The sequence below is a fragment of the Podarcis gaigeae genome (genome assembly GCF_964106915.1).
Source record: "Podarcis gaigeae genome assembly, chromosome: 6".
Lineage (NCBI taxonomy): Eukaryota > Metazoa > Chordata > Lepidosauria > Squamata > Lacertidae > Podarcis > Podarcis gaigeae.
Genome location: NC_139682.1, coordinates 56,469,309 through 56,490,221, shown reverse-complemented (window position 1 = coordinate 56,490,221; position 20,913 = coordinate 56,469,309). Strand labels below are relative to the sequence as shown.

At 41.2% G+C, this 20,913-nt stretch overlaps 2 protein-coding genes across 4 annotated transcripts in view; both read left to right on the top strand.

The window, feature by feature from the left end:
• Positions 1–7,617, top strand: part of LRP8 (LDL receptor related protein 8) — a 188,296-nt gene extending 180,679 nt beyond the window's left edge. For all 3 annotated transcript variants that reach the window (XM_083742609.1, XM_083742608.1, XM_083742610.1), the window contains 6 exons: positions 1,343–1,484; positions 2,682–2,834; positions 3,451–3,729; positions 5,200–5,268; positions 5,516–5,688; positions 7,177–7,617. In XM_083742609.1, coding sequence (XP_083598735.1) covers positions 1,343–1,484; positions 2,682–2,834; positions 3,451–3,729; positions 5,200–5,268; positions 5,516–5,688; positions 7,177–7,215 — 855 coding nt within the window. In that variant the 3' untranslated portion in view covers positions 7,216–7,617. The remainder of the gene's footprint in view (positions 1–1,342; positions 1,485–2,681; positions 2,835–3,450; positions 3,730–5,199; positions 5,269–5,515; positions 5,689–7,176) is intronic.
• Positions 7,618–15,383: 7,766 nt separating this feature from the next.
• On the top strand, positions 15,384–19,112 carry MAGOH (mago homolog, exon junction complex subunit). The gene is made up of 5 exons (XM_083742711.1): positions 15,384–15,568; positions 16,768–16,826; positions 17,511–17,621; positions 18,033–18,115; positions 18,887–19,112. Exons 1-5 carry the CDS (start codon positions 15,442–15,444, stop codon positions 18,984–18,986), a joined length of 480 nt encoding a protein of 159 aa, XP_083598837.1. The 5' UTR covers positions 15,384–15,441; the 3' UTR covers positions 18,987–19,112.
• Positions 19,113–20,913: the final 1,801 nt, after the last annotated feature.

Sequence of the window (20,913 nt, the reverse complement as noted above, 5' to 3'; positions counted from 1 at the left end):
CAAGTAATATGTGCGATAAGAGAGCCTTCCTCCATGAATCAATCTCATTTGTTGGATTGGGGTAAGGAAGGTGTGGCTAGAGAGAAAGAGTGAAAAGGAGAAAAATGTTGTCCTCTTTGTCCTGTTACTCTTCTCCATTGAAACAGAAATATAAATGTGTGTATTGTCACTGTTGTTTGCTGTTATATAGGCAGGTCCCCCACAACTATATAATAAAAAGTTAATCCGATATGCATAACACATACACAACCGATAACATTTTCCAAGGGCCCGTGTAGAATTTTCAAAGCCCAAATGTCAAGCTAAAGTCACTGCTCCATGGGACAGAAACTCTTTCCTTTTAAAGAAGAAGGTGGCCACCCTAGGCAGCAAGAGGAAGGGGCCTACTTCAAGTGGCAGCATAAAGAGGGAGGAATGGAGGTGGGAACTGGTGTGTGAACGGTGCCGTTTGTAAACTCTAGCCAGTAGTGGGAGGTGAATGTCATTTGGACACTAATTAAAATGACTTATGTTAATTTTGCAGTGAAGGACCCAGTCATTTAAATTGCATGATGGTCAAGTCTATGGGCCTAAAATATACTGGGCACCATCCATTTCAATGGGCTGCATGGTATCTTACAACAGGGGTGGTTGTAAGGTAGATTAGGATCTACTGGTAGAGATCCCTGAATAATCTGCAGTACGTCAGCAAAGATTTTTGACTCCCAATTGTTTAACGGTAGCAGCAATGAAATGACTCCCTCCCCAAATGATACTGCTGAGATGATGAAATAAGGGTGTAAGCAGAAGTAGATTTTTTTTATCTAAAAGGAGCAGTGGTGCAGTTTTATGGTGCACACAGGCCATCGTTCCATTAGCACAAGTAATTCTGCTGGCCAGACAGAATGATCTACCTGATCCTCCCCATGTGCTGTTCTGAGAGTTCTGCTAACCCTCCAGAGCAGATTTGGGGAGAAGCATAAGGGGCATGTCGGCGGAGGGGGGAAGCCCTGTTGCACTAGCAGGGGTCCTTGTGATGGCTTCCACTTGTACACCAGATTAATGAAATCTGGCCCTATGAGCTCAGTTCTGGAGCTCAGAACAACTCTCTGTGCTCAGCAGCTGTTCAGAGGTAACATGTTCTTTACATGTTTTTCATATTGGCTCCAGCTGTTGGATCTTGATGTTCTATTAAAACACAATGTAGATCTGGCAAGCCTGAAGTGTGCCTCCCCTGCCTCACAATACTCAGAAAAGACCTCATTTCTTTTTATTTAGAAAGTATTGTATATGACTTGGTTGTTAAAAATGCTAAAGTTATTGATGCACTCTCAAAAGGCTCCTGTGATCTATGTTCTTGCAGGATAGGGTATTCTGGACTGATCTAGAGAATGAAGCAATCTTCAGTGCCAATAGGCTGAATGGTCTGGACATCTCCATTTTAGCGGAGAACCTCAATAACCCTCATGATATTGTAGTCTTTCATGAGCTAAAGCAACCTAAAGGTAAGGCTATTGGTCTTTGAAGCTTAAACAGTCCTGAGTGCTTGTGTAGCTGTCTCTGGTTCACTGAATGGGAATAATTAGCAAATCCAGTCACTGAACCAGTACAGGAAAAAATAGTCTTCCCCAACCAGGTGCCCTTCAGGTGTTATGGGATACAACTCCCATTAGTCCCTGCCAGCATGGCCAAAGATTAGATATGATGAGAGCTGTCATCCAACAACTGGAGGATAACAAGTTTGAGGAAGACTGGGGTATGAGGATCATTCATTTCTGAAGTACTAATAGTCTTTATTACAATTACATTTTTTTCATTACAATTTTTTAAATACCAAATTTAAAATACATTTGAAGATAAAAACAAATATCATCAAAAAGTGTTCATAAAAGGGGCACATCCTATCCCTCTCAGCTAAAAGGTGAACACCAATTAAGAGCAAGATGTGTAGGTGAATAGGAACATCTTCACCTGGTGCCTAAAGACTGATAGTGATGGCACTAGACACATATCTCTGGTGACCTTGTGTTGGAGGAGACACATGAAGAAAGACCTCAGATGATGAACACAAAGTCTGAGTTGGATCATGTGGGGAAAACCTTGGTCCCTAAGGTATTGGGGTCCTGAGCCGCATAAGGTTTTCTAGGTCAAAACCAGAACTTTGAATTGAGCCTGGAAATTAATTGGCAGCCAGTGCTCTTGGGTCAGGATCAGTGTTGTATGATAAAACTTCCAATTAACAATCTGGCTGCTCAGTTCTGCACCAGCTGCAGTTTCCAAACCATATTCAAAGACAGCAAGCACAACATACAATGCATTGCAGTAATCTAACCTACAGGTTACCAGAACACAGACATGGAGGCCAAACCCAGAACTAAATTTCAATTGAATTGAATCTAGAAAATCCATCTCATCCAAGAGAGCCTGGGTCTTAAGAAGCAGTGTAACTAGTTATGGATTAAAGAAACAATAATCTTCTACTACCTTGATATTAGGAGGGCTGCAGGATCTTGTTAGAGGCCTAACACCTCCTTCCCAAAGTCCGGGAAACTTCGGCCCGGCTTAGGGAAGAAGGTGCAGTGCTCTGACAGGATCTGAGAGCCCTCCCTTGCGTGGTGAGTTCCAGCACCATTTTTTCTAGAAAAAAAAGCACTGACAAGAATGTTTAATTGCCTTTTTTCATTTTCTCTTCTCACATATAGCTCCAGATGCTTGTGAGCTCAGTTCTCTGCCAAATGGAGGTTGTGAATACCTATGTCTCCCTGCACCCCAAATCTCTTCACATTCTCCCAAGTATACCTGTGTTTGTCCTGATAATATGTGGTTGGGTCCCGACATGAAAAAGTGCTATAAAGGTAAAAAGCATTAGCCTTTACTCTGTGAACCTTCCCGCACACTGTTTAGGGCAAATCCACTTCTGCTTTTAATAGACACTCCACCATTTCTGCTTTTCAGAACTCTGTAAATAAACATGTTATGTTCATTGTTTTTATTCTACACTTTTCATGGCATTATATACACTTTTTGCTTTTCCCCTCAGTCGTTTCCGTTCAGATGTAGGATGAGTTGATAGCTGACATTTTTTCCTCTTTGTTCTCCAGCTGCGCTATATCCCTAGAGACACTGAACTTCATTCATCAGTGAACTGGGATGGGTGGAGACAATTATGATTGGAGAGGGTTCATGTTGTATGTCCTTTATCCCCAGCTGTAGAATTGGAAGGTGGGAGGGTGGCTTCTCTTATTGTGAAAGATCTTGGAAACAGTTCAGTAAAACAACAAATTCTTAAATAAGTGAATTAGATTTCTTGGGCAAGATTACATGCAGTATTCTAAGCCAGGAGTACTTGAGTGCCTTCTCTTTAACTAGATTTCCAATTAACTTCTATGTGAAATAATTCCCTGTCTTCTGGAGAAAATGAAGCTGTTCTGTGTAGCTGTTGAGGTGACTGTATATCGCTTATGTTTTCAGAGCTTCCAACTACCTCAACTAATGTGCCTACTACTCCTGCTATTACTGTTGCTACTGCTACAACTCACTTGTCCAATTTTACTGCCATCACTACGGTTGTTATGACTACTACTACCACCACCATTACAACTGGCAACAACAGTAATGATAGTACAGAAGGCCAAGAGACCACATCGCACATCTTCCTGGGCACTACAAGCCTACATTCACCCACAACCACATCCAGCCTGGCAGACTCTAAGATAACAACAACAGGAAACAGCAACCTCTCCCAACACTGTAAGCAAAGTGACTTTGAACCGTTCTTCATTCTGATTCTCCAAGGCTCATAACTTGGACAGTTAGGCTAGTAATGGTGTAGTTTGGTTGAAGTAGTTGGCATTGCACATCTCCCTGCAGAAGTAAAATTGGGAATCTTTTGTTTATTCCCACCCTTTATTTAATAAAATTCCTATCAGTTTAATATAAACTCTCATCACCATAGTAAAGAATCTTTCTTCAGGAGTTTCTTCAAGAACCTTGTTTTCCTGTGGGTACCATAGTCTGTTCTATGGTAATAGGAGCAATTTTTTAATTAATTAATTAAAATGGAAGATCTGCCTCAGGAGTGAAGAACCTGTTAATACATACCTGATTTGTTTCCGTGGCAAACCTCAGAGTGAATACTAAAATTCGTTCCCAACTTCTTTTTTACCTCAGGCTGCAAGCCAAACCAATGAGGCCATGTGCCTATTAAAACGTTGGCGGGTGTGGTAGTACTTATTAGCAACATTATTTCCTTATTAGCAAGCTAATGTCTCTTGTTAATAGCCTTGTGTGCCATCAGGATTCTCTTCAGATAACAATTGGCCTTTTAAGTTCTTTCTTACAAAAAAATAAGAGGCACCAGAGGTTCCTTACTTGGTACTTAGTGATATTTTAAGTGTGAACAAATGCTTTTGGAACCAGTGGTTTACAGTCTTCACAGTTTTGTGAGAGCCTGTCACACTGAAAGTAGAAACTCCAATTTACACTATGGAAAAAAGCCAGTTTTGAACCAAGCCAATGAGCCCCAAGAAATCACCACACAGGAATAGCTCTTCCTTGCAGGCCCTGGAAAACATCAGCAGATGGTGGTGTGTCTGAATCCAAAGTCTCCATTCACATAAAGAAGCAAATGCCTGGCAGATATTAGGTGTTCCTTGTTTCTCAGCTCTGAGATGGAGCTCCCATTTGCCTTTCCCATTGTATTTTCAAAGCTAGTTCACATGCATGAATGGCTTCAAGAGTTATCTGCATCCATTCTTGTGTGAAAACACACAACGGTCTGTTACCCTTCGACTTCCAAACACACATGGCACAGTAAATTTTCATACAATTTTCTGCCTTTTCAACAATGGGGTTATTCCACTAGTGCACACCATGCAGACGCAAAGGCCTCTAAGCAGACAGGCTAATGAATCACTGAATCAGCGTGGCAGTTACAGGGGCCTGACTAGGGGCCTAACCCTTGCCTAGTGAGATCTATTAAATTGGCTATACCTGCAAAGTCTGGTGGCATCTCCACCTGCTCCCTCATTGGAGTAGATCCTCATTGGAGTGGTTTGAAACTTGCTGTGCTACATAGAGGATTATGGCTACAGCAGTGATTTCTCTGTACTTTAACAGCAACATAATTCTGTTTCTAGAAAAGCTGGGTTATGTATATTCTGGTGCATTTGCTGGTGCTGTCCATGAATTGTTGTTTGATTGAATCTTCTCTGGTTGCAGATGCCAACAGTGGGCAAGGTTTCGGATCAACGGTGATGGCTGCCATTATTGGAATTGTGGTTCCTGTTGGTAAGCATGTTTTTACTATATTTAAAAAGTGAGTTTTCCTGTTCACTTCCATTTTGTGGACCTGAACTGGCATTATTATTATTATTATTTATACCCTGCCCTTCCCAGCCAAGATCAGGCTCAGGGCGGCTAACAACCGATATAAAGAATTAAGAATGGAAACACCCATGGAGAGCCAATTTGAGAACTATAGTCTCCCTTGTGGCAACCATATATGCTTATTCCCTTCTCTCTTTTACCCCCCTAGTGGTGATTGGTTTGTTGTGCATGGGAGGGTATCTCATCTGGAGGAACTGGAAACGGAAAAACACGAAAAGCATGAACTTTGACAATCCTGTGTACAGGAAAACTACAGAAGAGGAAGATGAAGATGAAATCCATATTGGGAGAACAGCACAGATTGGGCATGTGTATCCAGCAGTAAGTGTCTGATTTTATCTTTCTGAATGGTCTCCTGGTATCCGCTTTTATAAGGTATGTGGGTGTATATCAAAACCATTAACTATTTTAGCTTCACAGTGTAGAGGAAGGAGATGCATTTTGGTGTGAGTCACCAAAGACTGCATTGGCCATGTTCATTATATTGTCATGACACTGACCATCACCTCCAACAGCTGTATCTACAAATAAGCAGAACAAGCTAAAGCCTCAGGCACACACATGAACTATATGGATCATTTAGGTGCTGCAAAATTATATCCAGTCCCTGAAATGCATCATGCAGATGTGCCTTTAAGGCTACAATTCTAAGCATAGTTATTGGGCAAGGTTTCCCTTCCATACACTAGGAATTACCTTCAAATAAAAATGTATAGGATAGATGTCTTTTGAGGTATGGAAGAGCAGGAAAGAGCAAGAGCAGCACTTCTTCGTTTAATATGAGTAGAGATTAAGAGTCAGGTGCTTCCCATCATCCACACTCTTAAAACGTGCATATTTTTACAGTACTCTTGCCCTCTACCTTGTGAGCAGTCAGACTGAAACCACTGCGCATAAATGAGGATGTCAGAATTTGATTCTGAATATTAAAACATTCCACTAACCCAGGGCTGGGGAACCTGTGGCCCTCCAGATGTAATACTACAGTACCCATCATCCCTGACTGGCCTCCGCTTCAGCTTCCAAGTCTGGTCTGCTCTCTGCCACAGCCTCTTCCTGCTCAGCAAACCCTGTTCCCTCTTCAGCTTCCGACACCTCCTCCTCCTCTGCTCCCTCTTCTGCCTCTGAACACTCGTCGCTGTCATCCCACCACCAAGCCTCTCACTCTGAGCCTCTCCCTGGGGCTTCCTTTGGGGGTTTCCCAGCTGGTGCTTCCCACCATTCCTCTGCATCCAGCTAGCCCATGACACCAGTATTCTGCCCCACACTGTGATTTCCAGGGAGCAATTCCTTTCTTCCCCACATCACACCAAAACTAGAGGCACTAACTGTGGCGTTCGTACAGAGCCCCCGGTCCGTACACCACTAATTGACCCGTACACCACTAATCCGCTGCCACCAACCAGGTCCTCCCTGGTAAAATCATTTCAGTCAGCTTCTCAACTAATAAAAAGAGTGTATTTTATTTAAGACACAAACAAACTTTTACGGCATTCCAAACGTTGTTGCTCTTTACTTTCTTAGTCTTATTTTCCCTCTCTCTATCTCTTCCATCTCCCCACACTCAAGTACCCACTGCCCTAACTGTCTCTCTATTACCAACTGCCTTTCCCAACCAGCCAAGCCACTAAAACCAACCAACTACCCATCAACAACTCCCAACAAACTCCTCCCAGAAGTGGTTTTATAGTCCCACTGACTCCAACCCCCTGGATCCTGTCTGTGCAACCTATTTAACTATTTCCCCTCCAGCACTCTCTCATATATGTTAACATCACACTGACACCTTTCTGTTTTCCTTCCCAACAGCGTGTAGCATTAAGCCTAGAAGACGATGGGTTACCATGAGGACCGCACCTGCACCAACCCCACAGCCGGTGGATTGATAGATATGCACTGAACACGCCTGCTGTGGATCACGGAGTCCACTTTCTTTTATCTCCTTCTCTCCTTTAACGGTTTATTTATGTTGCAGAAGGGTAACCACAAAGTAATAATGAACTGCAAACATCCAAAGGATGTGAGAGTTTTGTATGTATAATCTTTTATACACCTTTTAAGCTTCTTGCACTATCCATCCGTTAATGGCGAGGAGGCTGCTCTACTGTGGGGCTACTAACTCGGTGTATAGAACCAGCCAGACCCAAGGGTCGGTAGCATATGTGTCATTTTTAAAAGCTATATTTATAGAAATTTTGTAAATATGTCGGACATACTTTGTGGCTATCCATCAACATAAGAAAGAAAAGGGGGGGAAAGGTCTATACAAGCCGTTTAGGATATTTATTAACAAATTATGGATATAAGGTTTGTTCTGTACATACACTTAGAGGATGAGAGTATTTATTTTTTGTATGCTTGGCTCGCTGTGCATAGATTATCTGTGTATATACCTATCTACACTGGATAGGTATATAGACATATGCATATATAAATAAGTATATATATATATATAAATATATATATATGAATATATTTTAGAAAGACTAGCCCAGCTTTATGGGAAATAGGGTAATAAAATTCTTAAGGGATGTTTTGTGGAAGATTTTGCTTTGAAATCTAAAGCCTCTGAGTAAGGATTACAGCTGTTACAATAGGATAGTCCATGACTATCAAAGAAACAAATGTGCCCCCATAATGAACAAACCAAATTCTGTCCTGGCAGATGAACCAGCTCATGGCTTAGACGTCTTTGCACAATTGTTGCACTCCAGGAAATCCTCATAGGCACAGGAATTCTCACTCACACACATGGTGAACCTCCCGAATACAATTCCCCATTCATTGTAAATGGAGGGAACAGCTTTGCACAGAAAGGGCTGTGTCTTCTTTCCACTGAAGTGAATGGGGAAGCCCAGAACCTCAGCACAGACATTGAGGGCAATACCTGCAATCCCAAACCATTAATCTGGCAGGTTTAGACATACATTAGCAAGTTTAGGGTGCCAATCTTAGCATCTATTCAAAGAAGTCTTGTTAGGTTTAACTGAATATAATTCCAAGTGTGCATGTTTAGGATTATGCTTAATGGGAGTGAGTTGTGTTGCTCTGCCCCATGGACTATTCTCAGTTTTGATTTGGTTATACCTCCCACCCCCACCCCCTTCAAAAACAAAAAACCAACAGCACACAGGACAAAAAAGTCAATGATAAAGGTGACGGTGGTATCCAGAGAGGTCATCTGAACACTTTCCTATGACAGATTTCTGTAGCTTTTGAACATTAAGACAAATGGCGCTGAGTAATATTATTCTCTCAAGGGTATGTCTACACCAGCACAACTTTACATTGTTTTTTACTTCACTCTGATTAGCTTTGTGCTTTGTTGCACTGGTCTTAATTTCCCTACATTCATGCAATTCCTCATGGATTTCCTTTGTGGGGTGGTTTAAATCATGGCAAATTCATGCTGCTATAACAATTCACCCTTGCACCCATCTTTGTACCAATAGCTTTAGTATGAGGTGGTGGGAGAAACTTTAATGCAGCCCTATGCATGTTTACTTGGAAGTAACTGAGCAATCCTAATTCCCAGTCTGCATAAGTGGAGGGGTTTAGGGTGTAGCTTCCATCTGCTGTGATCAGTGAACCTGAGGTATGTCTGTGGGAATGTCAAGGAGCCTAGATTATTCAAAAACAGAAATACCTTTTTTCTCTTTCTCAAAAAAGAAATGAGAGAGGTATATATTTGGGCAACATTAACAAGGTACTAACCTGCATGTGAAAAACACCTGTAGAGTGGAATGCTAGCCAGGGTGCCAAGATGCAAGCTAAGGCAAAGGCAGAAGTTGAAGAATTCATGAAAATATGCTGGTGCAGACATACATCACACTTAATCATAGTTTAGCATAATGAGAATGAGCTGCAGCAAACCTCAGGCTCATATTCTTCCTTTCTCCTCCAGAGCAGCTGCTAGGAGGAGTTTGGGAGCTTTCACTTCAGCTTATAATTAATCATAGTTTGGTGCATCATCTGAACTGCGCCAACTGTGGTTAATTTTAACTGTGGCTCTTTTGAAACAGCCAACTTCAAACCATAGTTAACACTAACCATAGTTTAGGGTGCAAATGACACACTGAACTGCTGCTCATTGAAATCAGAAGCAAAGGCTCCCAAGCTTCTCACAGCCACACTGGAGGCAGGGAAGCACTCATTCATCCAAACATGTTGATCTGTTTTTATACACACCCTGTGCTAATTTCTGAAGACTGGTTCATACTATTAGCTTGTGCGTCGGGACTTCACTTTTTTCTGTGCAATATGCTGCAGCTTATCTCATCATTGCTTGTTTATATAAAGCTGTTGAGTTTCTTCCTGCAAACCTTTTATCAGTAGTTCCTCAATGAGAAGATCAGTAAGGACAAACTTTCACTGAAAGGCATCTTGGCCACCACTACTGATCTTCCCCTGCAATCCATGGCTTGGAATGTGTCCTGGGGTGCATTTTCAATAGATGGGCTGTGAGGACCAAAAAGATCCATGTGGTCGGAATATTCATCCTTAAACATGTCCCCAGAATCCCCTGCAACATGCGTAAAGTTACTCAGTAGACAAGTATTCGAAAGAGTCCATTGAAGGTAGAAAGTTTGAAAATTGTTGAGCTAGCAGATATGGGAAAGCAGAAAATGTACTCCCCCAGAGTCCAGGACAGTCTGGCCATGATTCAGCCCAAGATAAAAATTTGTTATCATTATCTTCCCTTCCCCCAAATAGTTCAGGGCAACACATGTGAGTCCCTCCTCCTTTTATCTTCTCAGCAACCTTGTGAAGTAGGTTGGGCTGAGAATGAGTGACAAAAAGCTTCCTGACAACAGGAATTTGAACCTTTGAGGTCTAATTAAACTTTTGGCTGAATAATTTACTGCTTGTACCCCACCCATCTGACTGGATTGCCCCAGCCACTCTGGGCAGCTTCCAACAGAATATAAAAAACACAAGAAGACATTAAAAACTTCCCGATTCAGGGCTGTCTTCAGATGTCTACAGAAAGCCATACAGTTGTTGAATTCATATAAATCTGTAGCTGTCTACGGCCACTGAACCTCCAACCTGCAATCATTCTGGTTATTTTCCCTGTAGTTACTCTCCTGCAGCTCCTGTAAAATGCAAAGTTTCCAGTTCAGCTGTAGTCTTTTCAGATCGATCCATTAGCACAATAATCCCACTAGAACTGAACAGACATTTTGTACTGCTTAGTAGTCTCAAGTTAACATCAGTAACTTAAAACCCTGGATTGACATTATGAAGGAATCTCCATCTTGCAGGAAACACTTAACATGATGTGGAATCAGGCCTTTGATTTGAAGTTTAATCGTTATGAATAAAAATTTGCTGTTTTTATACTTGAGTCTATTACAAAATGAGACTGTTTGATTTATAAAGGCCACACTGTTGTTTCTATATCACTTTCAGAAAATAAATAATTTTGCAAACATAATGGCCAACCCACTTTCATAAAAGAAATCCACTTGCACAATGGATACTTTTCTTATGGATTCTCTTCTCCTCCTTCTAGCCCCTTATTTGTCCCAAAAATTCTGCTCTGGAGGTCCGCTACCTCTCTAGAGCTGAATTTAGGGGACATGCAAGGGGGAGTGATGAGAAGAAGCAGCTCACTTCCACTGTGTTGGATTTCACCTCAAGTGATTAAGTGATGACTTTTGTATGTTAAGCAGCCATTGGAGATGAAGCCCAGCCAGCACGGTTTTCATATTGCTTTATGCCACCTCAGACAAAATGCCTCATACGTTCTACTGCAGACATGACGTGATATATGTATATATTTATGTGTGGACTCGGCATATTACACACTCGTGGTTTTTATTTTTTCAAAATCTACTGCAGAACACTTCCCAAACTATTTGATACTTGAAACTCAAGTTTGCATTCTTTCTCCCACAGATGCTGGTCTAACAAGGCCTCTCTTCTCTACTTTTTGACTGTTTTTGGCATACATGACAGCTTGGCTTAGCATGATGTGCATGAGCTGGAACAAACCCAAATGAGCAGCAGGCTCACGCACTCTCCCCTCTCTTCCACCAGTGTGGCTGGGAAGAAGACTTCGGCACTGTTTACTTTCATTTTTACTGCCTCTCAGGCTATATGCGTGTTAGCAGCTTAAAACGCAGCAAGGTGCTTTTCCCACACTTCTTTTCGAGTCACTTTTCTTTTGATTTTTTACACCACTATACACCTCAGAGATGGAGCAGGGATGTCTCCACCCAATGCTCATTATCTGATTTGTTCCCCTGCATCAAACTGTTCAGTTAAGTTGTCATCTACACATGTGCAACAGTTATCTCCAATGTACATATCTCAGCTTAAGCACAGTTTATACTTTCAAATTAGATGGAAGCTGATTTGAGAGGAAGTGCATTAAATAGCATTATTTCTCAAGATACATATTGCAGATAACATCATATGTATTCGGCTTCAAACACCAGTGGTGTGAGCATATTGGAGCAGGAGTGAACATTAATAAGTACACAGTCTCAGTTGATTGTTGGATGCAGACCAAAAACTGAATTATAACAAACAGGTCAATTTCAAAACCAGTCAATTTCAAATCATGGGTGAGCTGGCCTGTTAAATTAAAATAAATTTAATTAACCAGTGTTTGTTGTAAACCACAGTCCCGGATTCGCATCCAACAGCAAGCCAAAAAAATGAAAAGTAAACACTGCTGAAGTCGTCCTTCCCATTGTGCAGGAAGAAAGGGAACAAGAGGTGCTTGTTTTCTAACATGCATATTGTACTAAGCCATGGTTTAGCATGACATGCAAACCAGGTCAGAGTTTCCCATGTTTTCTGGTATCCGTGGTTCATCTCCCAGTTGCAAAAGCAGTTTATTAAGCAGCACTTGGGAGGAAGGCAATAGTAGTAACTCATAAAAATGTAAGGATTGCTACACCTGCAGTACTCAGTGCACAGCCCTTTTTCTCAGTCAATCAGCTGTTTCATACATGTCTACATATCGTGTGTGGGGAGGCTTTGGCCTGCCTGATATTGCAGAATTATAACTTCCATCATCCCAATGCTTGCTAGGACCTATGGGAGTTGTAGTTCAGCAACATCTGGAGTGTCAAAGGTTCTCCACGCCCACTATATAGTACTTGTCTGGTATGATGACTCTCCAACTGAATGTTTGAATTGTCCTCATGGAAAGTACTGTTTTATATGAAATCTGTGATAGTTCATTCACATTTGTGAGTCATCTCTTAATGACAAATGAGTGATGAAATCATGTTTGAACTGGCCACATTAAAAGAGTGTTTGTTTGTTTTTTAAGGATGTAGTATAATTTGCACTTTCAGAAAGATATGCCCTTTGTTTATAACATGTATCGAAAAACAAATATTTCCCATTTCTGCTAGATTTTGCAAACAGAGGCCTATGAGTAAATACATACTTTTGAAGAAAGCTGGAGAGGGAGAAAAGAAAATGCAATTCAATTGTTAATTTTACTACAAGGTCATGCACTATGTGCATGAAGAACAATAACAAGGAGAGATCTTTGTATGTAATAACTGTAACTAACCTCAATCTGTAAATAGATTTGAAGGCTCTACAGTTTTGATACTTTTTTAAGAAAAAACAATAAAAACCTTGTATAAATCCCATGTGTAAAAAGGCTGGAACTCCCCACCCCCCAAATCATTGTAAATTACTATGATGTGACATTTTCCTGCTTTCCAACTTGACAGATTTGTAACTAAATCAAGTCAATAACCAAATTTTCTTTTAAAAAAAGAAAAATGATTTGTTTTCCATGTGTTAATTGGGAGCGTTATAATCTTGTTTAACATTGTAACCATTTCTGACCTCTGTCTTTGTCATATGGAAGTTCCATTAGGATGCGTTCTTGCTTGGTGCCTTTTGTGTTTCTGTTTTTCTGAACAAAAGGTCTAGGGATTTGGGATGCGGGAGGGCTCTGCTATTTATAACATTTGCTGTACTTACATCAGTAGGGGGTACTGAAAACCAAATGAATACATTTGTAAAACAGTGCACTGTTTCTATAGAGATTAAATTTTTTTATTGGCAGATTGTAATGTGTTGTTTTGTTTAATGACACCCACCACCGCTGAAGAAAATATCAAACTGGTCCTAAGTCAACTTGACAGATTACACACACAAGCCAACTTGTGGGTTTAGCACAAATGGCTAATTTCAGTATGAACACAAACCTAGGTTAACCATTTGTAGGGTGTCATTGGCCTAAGTTGGAAGCAAGCAGGGGGACTAACGCTTCCACATTTACAAAGATTATTTGCCTTGATTTATATTTTACATGTCACAGGTGGTTATTTACAAGCTTGTTCTGACTCGTGGACTTTAACATCAGAGTCTTCCTCTCATGAAACTAGTCAGTTCTCTCAATAACTGTACCTTTTAACTACTTACAAAGAAAAGCTACTTAGGCTACAGTCCAACATATATTCACTTAGGAGTAAGTCTTATTAAAGTCAATCAAACTTTATTTTTTTTTAAAAAAACCCTTTATGCCAGTGCTATTTTTCTAGAAAAAGAGACAGACAACATCAATTGGCATAGCCAACTTCAAAATAATTAGAAAACAGTCTTGTTTTCTAATGACATCTATATTTAGTAAAACTTGTTTCTGTCATTTTTTAAATTGGCTGTGGATTTCCTATCACGTACATCTGCACTGGGTTTTGTTTTGTTTTTTAAGTATACATATGCCAGGGGCAGGGCAACTGTAACACCAGTATAACTCTCTTCTCTACGTCCCCACCCTCCAAATGTGCTGTATCTGAACTGCACAATGTGCTTTTGTCTTTCAAGCATGCACTTGGAAGATTCCCAAGGGATGAAATGGGACATACATTCCTTCATCAATCCCACAAACACACCAAATGGGATTTATAGTTTTGCTGTTCACTGAAATGCTGTGGATTCAATACAAATTCCAGTGCTCAATGCAAATCCTAATTTGATCCAGGTTATCCCTACTTGGTGACCCAATTAAAGTCAATTGAATTCCTGGCACCAATTCCTGTACCCTGAAAGACCATAAACAGTTCACATATCCTGGCTGAAAAGTGAACAATATAGTTGCCACATTGTCTGTCTCAGGACTTCAGTACCTTTAGCAACTTTGCAGAAACAAGACACCGTACAGCCTTCTCCATCGCTACATCAAGGAGGCACTGGATAAATTTAGGGTTGCTCCTGAGCATATACCAAACGCCTTCCCATCCTGTGTAAATGGGAGAGCACATCTGAGCATATGTGGGGGGCAGAAGGCTCTTTTCAAAAATAACCACCAGAATTTAAAGCGCACCCCCCTGGCGGATTTGTAACCTGTCAGGCAACTGCCAATATGAAATTTGGGCTAACCGGACAACCCCAACTGAATCACTGCCAGTCATCTCGGGTTAGGACCCTGCCTAGGTTGACACCCCCGAAATGCTGACGCTCTTCCCTCGCTCTCTTCTGAGCGTTGCTGGGTTTAACCGGAACGTTTAACGGGGCTGGAAAACGATCGGTAGAAGCATTTCTTCCCAGCAGAACCCCATTCATTATTTTTAATGGGGCTCCCCTTTGCTATAACTTTTCAGGGGGCGGAGGTGCAATTCACAAATACAGCACGCTAAAATCCTGTTTTGAAATAATAATAATTATGTTGATAACAATTCATCCCCCAAAAGATATAGAATTTCCATACTCTCTTTTGCCCTGCAATAAACATGCAAAAGCGGGAAAAGAGCCCGGAAGCTAGGCAGCCTATATGAATCTAAACATAAATCTATACATCGGCCTGAGTCTAGCGGCTCCGCTCTACTTGACCCTCGTCATCACTATGGCGAAAGCCCTTTGCACTTCGCATTGGAAGTTAAAGCAGGGCATTTAAAGTCGGAAGTGAACATAGATATTGACAGCGATGGCGTTTGACTCTATAACTCTTCTATCTCTATGGTCTTTAAACCGCGCGGTGAGAGCCCGCGACAAGCAAAACCTTGAGTCGTCCGTGTGCGCCTGCGCAACCCTGCCCTTCGATGACGCACATTTCCCGCGCTCGCTCGCTTGCAAGGAGCTTCCCGTGCGCGGTGCATGCTGGTGTCTCGGCGGGCCGGTGGGGCATATGCGGCCATGGCGAGCGACTTCTATCTGCGTTATTACGTTGGGCACAAGGGCAAGTTCGGCCACGAGTTTCTCGAGTTCGAGTTCCGCCCTGACGGTGAGGCTCAGGGTTTCGGCTTGGGGAAGGCGAGAGAGGAGCTCCCCGGGGATCTGAAGCCTGGCGGGACGGAGGAGCGAGGGAGCCCCTTGCACCCGGGAGGGAAGAAGGGGCCTGTCGCCTGAGGAGGGAGAAGAGACCCCCAGGGGGGTGGTTGGCGTGGAGGGAGGCGGGAAGGGGGTATTGCTCGTTGAGAAAAGGAAATGGGGTCGGGGAAAATTAGCCATTGCCCGAAGAGAGGAAGGTGGCTCCTGAGGAGACCTGCGTTTCAGTAGCAAGAGGGGTTGGTAAGTGGCAGGCAGGCGTCGGTCCAGTATACCTGAAGGAGCATCTCCACCCCCATCGTTCTGCCCGGACACTGAGGTCCAACGCCAAGGGCCTTCTGGTGGTTCCCTTACTGCGAGAAGCAAAGCTACAGGGAAGCAGGCAGAGGGCCTTCTCGGTAGTGGCACCTGCCCTGTGGAACGCCCTCCCATCAGATGTCAAAGAGAAAAACAACTACCAAACTTTTAGAAGACATCTGAAGGCAGCCGTGTTTAGGGAAGCTTTTAATGTTTAATAGGTTATTGCATTTTAGTGTTCTGTTGGAAGCCGCCCAGAGTAGCTGGGGAAACCCAGCCAGATGGGAGGGGTATAAATAATAAATTATTATTATTATGTGAAACCCTCGGTGGGGTAAAGTAAGTTACAGTTTTTGACAGAGGGTTTTTGAGAGCTGTCTTTTCCTGCCAGTGCAGGAGTGCTAGAATAAGATCCTTCTTAGAGTTTATGGGGAGAGGAAGGGAGAGGGAAATTGGAGAGAAAAGCATCCCCTCTGCTGTGAAGGCACTGAAAAGCTGGTAGTACACCCTCCCTGTTGGTTGACTGAGGAGGGAGCAAGTCACTCCTTAAAGTGGTCCAGAACACTTCCCTTTGCAGGGACAAACTCTACTTGCGAGTAATGGTCTTTGTGAGCCTGCAGAACTTGGGTATATCTAGGGTGGGTGTATGCTGAACAGAAAGGGGCTCAGAAACCAGGTGTTTTTAAGTCACTGGGCAGCAGTTATCTCTCTGGCCTGACTTTCAACCCATTGCCTTCTTTAGCCCCTTCAAGACTTTGCAGGCACAAGTTAAAGGGGAAAATGTAAATTAAATTAAGCCCAAGTTCTGTGTTGCTTTGTGTAGTGTAGTGTTGAATGTCATATTATCTCTTTCAACAGGGAAACTGAGATATGCAAACAACAGCAATTATAAAAATGATGTCATGATCAGAAAAGAAGTAAGTTGACTGTGTTTAAATAATTTATAGAATTTTATATTCTACAGCATGAGTTCTCTGGGTACCTCACAACACAAATTAAAATATAAACGTAATATAAAATATTAATTTAATTTTTATTCATTTAGTTAATAAAAACAAATTAAGCAGGTGGAAAAATCTTGACATCTCTTGTATTTTAGCTGTATCTTTGATTTAGAGTGACCAGTGGATGCCTTGAGTTTATATAACTGTGTATTCAGTGCAAGCCATTAAATTTGCCTATTATTGTCTTTTACTACATATCTAATGTTCCCCTTTTAGCTGCATTATTGAAACTTGGACTCAAAATATTAAACTGTAGCTAGTAGAATTTAGCTTTTTGTTTCTCTACATATCTCCACACATCTTAAGTGTATGTATTTGGATAGTAAAAATCTGCAAACTACAAAAAATGTCATAAATAATCTATATCTGTATCTCAAAAGTTATATCTAGTATTCACTCTATAAATTTGTTTGCAGATGTTTTGCCCAATATATGCTGAGCTCATTCCAGTGGATAGCAAAGCATGTACTTAGTTATTGATCAAAATAAATTAATACACATGCTTCAACAAGCAGGTAGTGGGCAAATGACACACACGTATTTCTATACTAAACTTTATTTTAAAGTTAAAATGCTACTATTTACATGCTGCTCTAGGCCTACGTACACAAAAGTGTGATGGAAGAGCTAAAGAGGATAATTGATGACAGTGAAATCACGAAAGAAGATGATGCATTATGGCCACCTCCTGACAGAGTTGGCCGGCAGGTTAGCAAGTTCACGGCTTCCCATATAAATATTTTAAGTTGACAGGTGTACAGCAGTTAATGTGTACACTTGCAGCTGCTATTTCTGTAAACAGATGGGTGGAAATCTTATATCTGTTTCTTGTGAACAGAATATCTTGTTGGAGTAGATCTTGAAAGACATCTGGGAGAAAGTTATTGGAGGTGGGAACAAACAATCCATATCTCCTCTTTCTTTCTTTCTTTCTTTCTTTCTTTCTTTCTTTCTTTCTTTCTTTCCTTCTTTCTTTCCTTCTTTCTTTCCCTTTCTCTCTCTCTCTCTCTCTCTCTCTCTCCCTCCCTCCCTCCCTCCCTCCCTCTGGGTAGGTGTGAAATGGTCATTTTATTATTGATCTTCAAACAGTGCTCTGAAATTATTTATTTATTTTTCCAGGAGCTTGAAATTGTAATTGGTGATGAACACATCTCTTTTACCACATCAAAAATTGGTTCTCTTATTGATGTAAATCAGTCCAAGTAAGTGCTCTTTGACCAGCCGCCACAACCGTTGTAGTGCTCTTTTTGAAGACTATTCACTAAGCTAGTTTTGTTAGCGGATTGGGAAGAAGGTGAGGCAGAAGCAGTACAGCTCTGTCCAGTTGTCTTGCTTAAGATGCCTCTATAAATGCTGTACCATGTATTTGTGGCCAATCTGGAAATACAGTTATTACATTGATTTTAAGTAATAATAATTTAGCAAACCTGAAGAACAGCATATAGAATTTGTCTCAGCTATGGCATTGTATTATTTGCTCACTCTTTTAACTCAATCTACCCTCAGGACAAACAGAACCTTTCATAAATGCCCTACTAAAGCCATCTGGTTTATCCCCAGCTGCTAAAAGCCAGTCAAATAAATCTTGCAGTACAGTGGTACCTCAGTTTAAGAACAGCTCTGTTTACAAAGTATTTGGTTTACCAACTCTGCAATACTGGTAGTGTCCCGGTTTGTGAACTTTACCTCGGTTTAAGAACGGAAGCTGAACGGTGGAAGGACACTGGGGGTGGGAGGCCTCATTAGGGAAAGCGTGCCTCAGTGTAAGAATGGTTTCAGTTTAACAACAGACTTCCAGAACGGATTAAGTTCGTAAACTGAGGAACCACTGTACTACCAAAAGATGCTTGGATTTTGATAAGTGACTAGGAGATTCTCATACTGAGTTCCTGAAACAGAGTATGATTATGAGTTAGTCACATAATATTTTTAAAAATATTTTATTTCTATTTGTTTTTCCTTTTGCACTTCAGGGATCCAGAAGGTCTAAGAGTGTTTTACTACCTTGTCCAGGACCTCAAGTGTCTCGTCTTCAGCCTCATTGGATTACACTTCAAGATTAAGCCAATTTAAATTGTATGGATTTAAATTTGTACTGTAAAGTTTCTTTTGGTGGGGTCACTTTCCATTCCTTATCTCTCATTGGTTTTATGTGTGTCAGATTTTTTACAGAGTGAATTTAATAAATGCTAAAAAGCTTTTTTTCCCTTTTTATTTAAAATGTGTTTGTTATCGAGACTAAACTTTTGGGAAAGCATTAAGATTTTTTAAAAGTATGGCTGGCTTAATTTCTGCTGGGAAGGGAAAATGTGGGTCAGCAACACAACAATATGGACATTTTTAAGTATCTGTTAACCCCTCCCTTTTTAGTAAGGTTTTAATGAGGATTAGATAGTTGATATCCCTGTGCAGTATTGAGGCTGATTCTCGGATGCCAACACCATTAATACATGGAAGAGCTGTTTCATACATTTCAATGAATGTTTGTCTACTTGCTTTGAAACATTACAGCTGGGAGTAGAATCCCTTCTCCAGAGTTCCAGAAAAGTGAAAAAAGAAGAAATTTGCGGGGATCGGATAACAATCTCCACTAAAAGATTGTAGAAAGAAGGTGTTAGGTACCAAAGGAGAATAGATATGAAACTTGTCTGATACATAAAAGGAGCGATGAGCAGTGAAGTCGTCAGGTTTGCTGCTGAAACCAAATTGCTTTGGGGGTGGTTAAAACAATAAGGGGTTGCAGAGAGCTGCAGAAGAATCTCTCCAAATTTGGCAGATGGACAGTTAAATGGCAGGTGCAATTCAGTGTACGCAAGTGTTACACATTGGGGCAAAGAAAAACAGAAACGTTTTGCATATATGCCCATGGACTCTGAAGTGGTGATTTCTGACCAGGAAGAAGACCTTGTAATTGATATCTCAAAGATGTCAACACAGTGTGCAACAGCTGTGAAAAAGGTGAATATTATGATAGGAATCATTATCAGAAGGACTGAAAGTAAAGCTGCTGTACCAGCCTTGGGTGCAAGTGCACTTGGACTGTGTTACCTATGTTTTAAAAAGCACCCTCTCCCTTTTGAAACTAACAAAAATGGCACAAGTATTGTTAGGGAAGTGGGACTCTGGGGATACTGTACACCATGCAAAACATGTCTGCAACACTTCTGCCCACATTGTACTCATTGCAATGGCAGCACTAGCTGGAGAATGCACTTTTTCAGCGACTATTATATCTGAAGGGCTAGGAAAGGAGAATGTGGTTTTCTGTACGAGCAGGGTAGCTAGGTCTACAGTATTTTAAGCTGGAAATCTTTTATCATAATTGGCTAAATCCTAATATCCTGAATCGTAAGTATGTTGCTGTAAAAAAAAAAAAAGCCTAATTGAGAAAGCAAGTATGCCTAAGAGTTGCAGCGCTATGCAACCACTTGGTAAAGCAAACCGATAATTTATCAGGAACACTGCTAAAGTTTGTGTAGATTATAAAAGATCAAAAAGTATTAGCTCATTTGCAGACTATTTTCTAGGGTTTTTTATTTTTTGATAAGAATGCACATCCACCCTCCACCTCAAAAAATGCAAAAATAAATACAAGATTTGAATCTTACAGGGAAATGGACTGCAGGGTGAGGGTTGTTTTACAAAAAAATAAAAAATGCTGCAAATGTAACTACAGGTGACACTCAATTTATGCTGGGGTTACTGTCCATGGTGGATAGCACCTAAAGTCAGAATCGCTATAGTCGAAACACATTGGGTTCAGTGGTGTGTAGGCAAGTGCTTTTAAAACAAGAGGCATTTTCCTGTTTAAACTCTGGGTGGCTATCTATCGCTGGCATGTAATCCACCTCACGCAGTATTGAATCTCAACCACCTCATCCTTGTTTCCTCGACGCCTCCTCAGGATAGGCTGGCTAATGGATCGACTATCTAGTTTAGCTGAGAGGTAGCCATCTTGAGTAAGGGCAAGTTCCAGCTTCGGCGCTCTTTACAGACGAAT